Below are 6,747 nucleotides of genomic sequence, written 5' to 3' on the forward strand. Positions count from 1 at the left end.
AACGTATTTACACCGAAAATACGCATTTTGAACAATCTCACGTGAGATTAAAGAGAGGGGGTAAGGGGTCGAGCCAAATCTCACGATATCTCGGTAAGGGAGAGGGGAATCCAAAAATACTTTACGTAATTAATGGAATCCCCGTATCAACGGAGGGTGTATCATTCATACAGAACGAGTACGGGCTTAAACCACGCTTTTCTCTGCTGGTGATAGAGTAATTTCAGGGACACACCCATAAGCCCCAAACTTTCATCTTGAATGATGTCAGCTTGTTAGTAACGTCAGCTTTTCATCTGCACACTTTTGCAAAAATCTTCTCATCCTTGGCGTTGCATTCTTCGTGTTTAAATTGGGCAAATTGACTGCTTTTGTATATTATGAAAAACAAATACTATTTTGAACTAATAGTGGTTACGCTATAATACGGCCATTTCTTTTTCAGGAGTTTTAGCTTACTGGGCACTGTTTTGCACATTTTTATGGCTGAATATTTTGTGCATCGACATGTTCCTAGCGTTTCGGTAAGATAAAAATATGTTCATCTGTTTGGCGTACTAAATTTTTGAGAAGAAAATTTTAACCATGCATGTACATACTATCAATGCCTCTTCATGTCTAAGTTTACTTCTTACGTCAGTAATGATTTTACCAATACTTTAAATTTTGGAATGAACGGAAAGAAAACTATGTGTTATGTGAAAGCGACTATGTGGAGTCAATACCTCTAGCATAAAATCACGTTCGGCCTTCACAGCTGCTTATTGGCTTATTAACTATCCTTCTATTTCGAATAATTTCACAAATCTATTATATATAAACGATCAATTTGTGCTTTCGCGACTGCTTCCATAGCAGGCACCAGTAAATTATTCATTACTTCACTTGAGCGGTTCTTAATACGGTAAAGCGTTCATGAAATTATATTTTTAAGAATCGAATGCTCAAAAATTTCTCTGCATAGCATGATTGCTGTAAAAAACTGAAATAATACTCGCAATATTTGTTGAAGCTTTAATGAACATTGAATGTGTATGTGCAGTTCTTGTAAGTGATGCTTATGTTGTTTTTCAAGTGGAATGCTGCCCACAAGAAGAAATTTCACACAGAGGAAGAAATTTTATGCTTACATGGCATATGCTTGGGGTATACCTTTCATCATGCTGCTGATAGTCCTTTTCCTGGAGTTTTACCCCAATCTTCCAGAGTGGGTCCTTAGACCGAAGTTTAAAGGGAACTGCTGGATCAGTGAGTCATTTTTAGCGTCACTAACCCCAAGAGTCCATTTTGTGTTTATGATCAGGTGTGCAAAACCAGCACTAACCGATAGAGAAACAAGATAGTAAAGTGTACTCGTTTGTAAATTTATTTCTTCCCTTATCCATAAATACGAATTCTAGTAATAAATAATGAGAAAATTGTTCATTTCTGTGTAATATTTCGAAGTTATTTTTTGTTTTTGTTCATTTTTTGCATTATATTTCTTGTAAATTTGTAATCTGTCGACGTCAGCAAATGGTGTGGTGAAGACTGTCCTTGATACAGCCCTATAAAAAAGTCAAGTGGAGTAATGTCTATTCTACGATTCCGCGTATAAGACATTTTTATAATCTGTTATTTTTATGCCATGTTTATTCTAATTTTATCTGTGCATAGTTTTCAACACAGAAATACTTGCTGCCGTTAATTTAAAACAAGGGCGTCATGTTCGTTGCTTTTCGACGTGACCTTCAATCCTTGAAATCACAGCTGGGATTTAATGTCAGTAAAAGATATTTCCCTCAGATATTATGCTTGATTTTTGTGCTCGCGGTTATAACAGTAACTGTGTTAAATAGCTTCTGATGCTTCTAAGTTGATTTCAGCCAATGATAATGTCCTATTGAGTTTAGCCATTAGGTACTGTGGTTTTGTAGGATTTGGTTCAAACAATAACTACTCGTATAAGCAATATACAGCTATTATAAATGAAATAAATAACTGTAATATCGATAAATTTTTTCTACTATTACTTCGTTGTACGACTCGGAAAATCAAAACCTTAGGAATGAGATGAAGATGTCGAAGTACATTTACATACTTTCTTGATTTCATGTGCTTGTTAATTTGATATAAGTATAATTTTTCTTTCAGCGGAGGCTAGTAAACTGGAGTACTTCGTCATTCCCATGGGTATCATCGTCTCGACAAATTTGATGCTCTTTCTGCTCACTGCTCGCACCATCTCAAGAGCTGAAAAAGAAACTCAAGTCCTGACGAAAGGGGATAGTAGGAGGCATCAACAGAGTGACGACAAAGCCAGGTACTGCACCTTGCAATGGATTCCAAAACAAAAGCGGAACAGCCCAACTCTCGTTCAAGCGAATTTTACTTTTTTTCACCCATCAGCGATTGCTGGAAATATGATATCCTTATTAGTTATTTCTAGCAAATGCTCTAAAAGTAGGGGTCTTCAACTTTTTTTTTTATGCAAGGGCCAAAAATCGATTTCACATCGACCGCAGGGCCACAATGCTCCACGTTAATTTACCACCACATTAATAAAATACATTAAAAAACATAATTTCAAAGTGAAATTATTAATTGATTTAGTTAATTGGTTAAAAAGTTCAGAAAATCAACGCGATTTTTGACATTGTTTATTTGTAGTGAGTGTGTCGATATTTGGTTCGTGATACTATATTTTCTTTAGCCTCCAGGGGTCGCAAGATTTTACCCGGCGGCCCGCCGGTTGACGACCTTTACCCTAAAGTGTAGAGCTTGTATATTTGAGTATACTTGGTATATTTGAGTTATGAAATCTGTCTAATCAATATGAAGACTACTGGAATTTCCTCCAAAAATTTCTAAATGAATTTCACGATTTTCGTAACGATATAAAAGTTGAAACAGTGGGTTTTGGCGTCTCTCAAGCTTTTCTTCTCTGTAATTTTCAATTGGACAATAGTCCACCATAGCTCATGCAACAAACTCGAGAATTACTCTAGGAAGCGAGGCTCATACGTATGCATGTACAAAAAAACTGCTCATACTTTCAATACTTTGGAGAATAGCCCCTTTGAAACGTTGGCCAAAATTCCTCAGTACTAAACTAGTATTCTACTTAGTACTATATGTAACTTAATGCATGTGGAATTGTGTAAATCGTAGCGGAACTACTAAGGGGGTTTCCATGAATTACATGAGTGTTTTTGGCGATTTTTCTGCCCCCTCCCCTTTTAATGAGATATTGTGAGATTTGGCTCGACCCCCTCCCTCTAATCTCACGTGACATTGTTCAAAATGCGTATTTTCAGTGTTAATCCGTTAATGTACGCTTCATTGCGTTGTATTTAATAAAAAGATTTTTTTATTATTTTTATTCAAGACTAGCAGGCCAACCGACGTTGCTCAGGAAGGATAGTACACAGAAAAGTGGGAAACGTAGAACTTGGAATTCGTGGCAGGATTTGTAGGTATATGAACAAAGTAAGCACAGTCAAGGTATATATGATAACCGCATCCCCCCTAAAGTGTCCAGCGGTGGACTGAAAATTGGAGTACGACAGTGAGTGCTAGGCATTGAACAGCAAACATTGGAAAAAACTATTTCCGTATGCCGTGCACGGTATTAGCTTTTACCGCACTCCGTTATGCTTCAGCGCGTACGCAGACCAAAAGCGTCGTGCCAACGCGTACCTCTCCGAAAAGGGGTGCACCGAGAGGATTAATACGTAGTTAAGTTTAGAATCCTACATGTTATGCTTTCCGATAGAACGTGTCCAGTGGTATGCCTAATCGGCAGGATCTACAACCGCATAAGTTGTATGACGTCACGTAACAAAGGATAATGAGAAAAGTACGCAAACTACGCGTCGGACACAACCAAAAGTAAAACAACGGGGTTAGAAAGCATAAGATACACCTATGTGCTTACTTTGGTCGCAATCCGTGCAGCCGCATGGAAACGCATAGCGGACAAACAAACAGATATTCTATTTTGTATACCTTCAAAGATTAGTTAGGATTAATATTTAAGATTGCTAAGATAACAGTCTAGACTCACATCTTACAATTTATCATGCGGAGAAAAAATTAGGCGATATTGCCAAGAACTTCCCACGTGAGATAGGGTGAGAATTGGCTGGACCTCCCCCCTAAACGCCTCACCGAATTAATGGATTTTCTAAGGTGAAAATTGTGATAACTATATTTTGATGTGGTTTTTACTGTTTTCACTCCATTAATTGTTGCTGCTAGAAAAAGGACTTATTTTGAAAAATATTCATGGGCATATCTACCTGATAAATATCCTAATTTGCAATCCAACGATAAGGGATGTCATCAATGAAAGGGACACTTTTCGCAACTACTGGAGTCTTCATGTGGAAAGTATGATTTTAGTTGGCATTTATTTGGTATTCTTAAGCGGCCCATACACTGTCGTGCGCTGCACGTTCGTGCAATGCTGGATTAAAAATCTTCTCGTGTGGAGTACAATGTGCGCCGCACGGCGCGCAGCTCTGAAATCTGGACTAGTTACAAATTTAGACGTGACGAGCGCTGCATGATGGGCCATCAGTCACGTGTATGGTCTACTATGAGGCATACCTGCGGGAGTGATCGTGGAGAGAGGTCAGTTGTGACTGCGTTCTCGATACTTGATTGTGACAGTGAAGTTTTTCTAGAAACATGACTGACTAACACATTTATGCCAGTAAATTTTTTTGCCGAACTTCACGAAAGAATACAGAATTAATCGCTGTTTGTGGTTGATAAAATTAAAGGAGTACTAAAACAAAAAAATGGGTTGTTTTCTTTCAGTGCCCCCAAACAGCTCACGTCTTAGAACCGATGCTTTTTCAAGAACCAACCTTCATACCAAATCTTCCGTTTTCTTTTCCGTGGCTCACCATCACACTCACAATCAATTAATAAAAACTTGCAATAATTATTTTTTTGATTGAAATTGTCACTCCATGGCATGACACATTCGACGGAGTAGCATGACCGTAGATAGTAGAAACGTTTTTGGCGTGCCGTGCATTGCATAGCGGGCAGAGCAAGTCGTGCGGCGCACGACCGTGTATGGGCCACTTTAGTCGCGACGGAAACTCCTAAGTGAAAATCAATCTACGTCAGGGCTCTCCAAGCTATGGGATGCGGGCCACATCCTGCCCGACACATAATTTCATCCGCCCCGTCAAACAAATCCTTGTGTGTTGGCCTTGAAAAAATAATTATCGCGCGGCTGGCGTCGCTGAATTATTCAAAGCTGGTGAATTATTATTCATATCTATGTGAAATCTAACAAACGCGCAAATTTGTCTGATGATAATTTGAAATCAATTCTTACAATTGGCTCATCTAATCTGAAAGCTGATTTTAGTGAAATCTTCAAGTCAAACCGACAGCATCATTCGCCACACTAATTTGGTAGCCTAAATCTTAAGGTAGGATTCTATTCAGTTTACCCTGATTTTTTCCAACACGATATTTTGTTAATATTTCCATGTTTATACTCCAATTTTTAGGAAGTTAAATTACTGGCACTGATTTATTTTTTCATTATTTTTCATTCCTTCGGCCCGCATAAATGCGGGAAATATACAATGTGGCCCTTACATTGAAAAGTTTGGGGAGCCCTGATCTACGCTATAAGCATTGATTTTATTGATGAAAAAATTAATGATCTAACTATAGTGTCTCCCATCACCAGGTTCAAGCTTTACATCAAACTGTCCCTGATTATGGGAATCTCATGGATCTCGGAGGTCATCTACTTTGCCGTTGGTGGATCCGACTGTTATTGGTTCTTACCAGACGCAGTGAACCTTCTACAAGGCGTTTTCATCTTCTTAATCACTACATGCAAGAGTAACGTAAAGAAGTTGATAAAGAAAAGAATTCATTCCATCATGAGCCGCGAGAGAGGCAGTTTCCTGCAAAGTATATCTTCTAGCGGGCACACTACAAGAAGTTCCGTCTAGATGTAGCTTCGTCTATATCTGTGATCGTGACCAGAGAGAGAACTTCTGGTCGGAGTCGGGAGTGCCCAGAGTAAGGCTGACATCGCCTCACCTCCGCTTGAGATACACTAAATAAGGATTTGAATCCATCGGTGACATATATTTAAAACATTTTGTTGATTTACACGCATAGAAGTAGAAACAGAAAATATAGCAAGCCTCGTTTGATCACCTGTGTTTTATAGATTTCCTTGGTAAAACATGAGGGAATATAAAACTTAAATTTATGTTTCCTCATAATTTTGAGATACCTACTCCACTCTGGCACAAATTCAAGAGTATTATGTATTGGGTTTCCTAAAGAATTACGGAAAGCATTTAAGTGCCTGGATGTAGATGTCATAGAAAACTGGCAGATACCACAAAAGACTGGAGGTCACTAAGATTTTAGCAAAGCTGTGAAGTTTTTTCTTTTGAATTTACTTGAAAGCGTTCCTGTTGTTCGAAAAAAGAAATTGAGACGTGAATGTGTGCTACAGTAGCTGCTTGCAACGATAAAACTTCTTTGGTTTTTGTGCCATCCATATGTGTACATTATGCAAACAATGTGATGTCCAAACAATGGTAATTAAAATGCACCAATGGACGAAGTTCGCCATGAAAAAATGTTTGACCCAGCTGGGTGACTGGATTAGAACCCAGATCTCCCGATTGTCGGTCACCCGGCTAAATCAAATATTTTTTCATGGCGAACTTCATTCTTTGGTGTATTTAACTTTGCACCCGTACGCATGACTGC

The 6,747-nt window shown here is 38.4% G+C and overlaps 1 protein-coding gene across 1 annotated transcript; it reads left to right on the top strand.

The window, feature by feature from the left end:
- Nucleotides 1–59: 59 nt before the first annotated feature.
- LOC124159830 (G-protein coupled receptor Mth2-like) lies at nt 60–5,996 on the top strand. Its single transcript, XM_046535736.1, has 4 exons — nt 60–524; nt 1,076–1,248; nt 2,134–2,302; nt 5,699–5,996. The coding sequence occupies exons 1-4, from the start codon at nt 508–510 to the stop codon at nt 5,967–5,969; spliced, it is 630 nt and encodes a 209-aa protein (XP_046391692.1). The 5' UTR covers nt 60–507; the 3' UTR covers nt 5,970–5,996.
- Nucleotides 5,997–6,747: the final 751 nt, after the last annotated feature.

Source organism: Ischnura elegans, chromosome 5 (assembly GCF_921293095.1).
Source record: "Ischnura elegans chromosome 5, ioIscEleg1.1, whole genome shotgun sequence".
In the NCBI taxonomy this organism is placed as follows: Eukaryota; Metazoa; Arthropoda; class Insecta; order Odonata; family Coenagrionidae; genus Ischnura; species Ischnura elegans.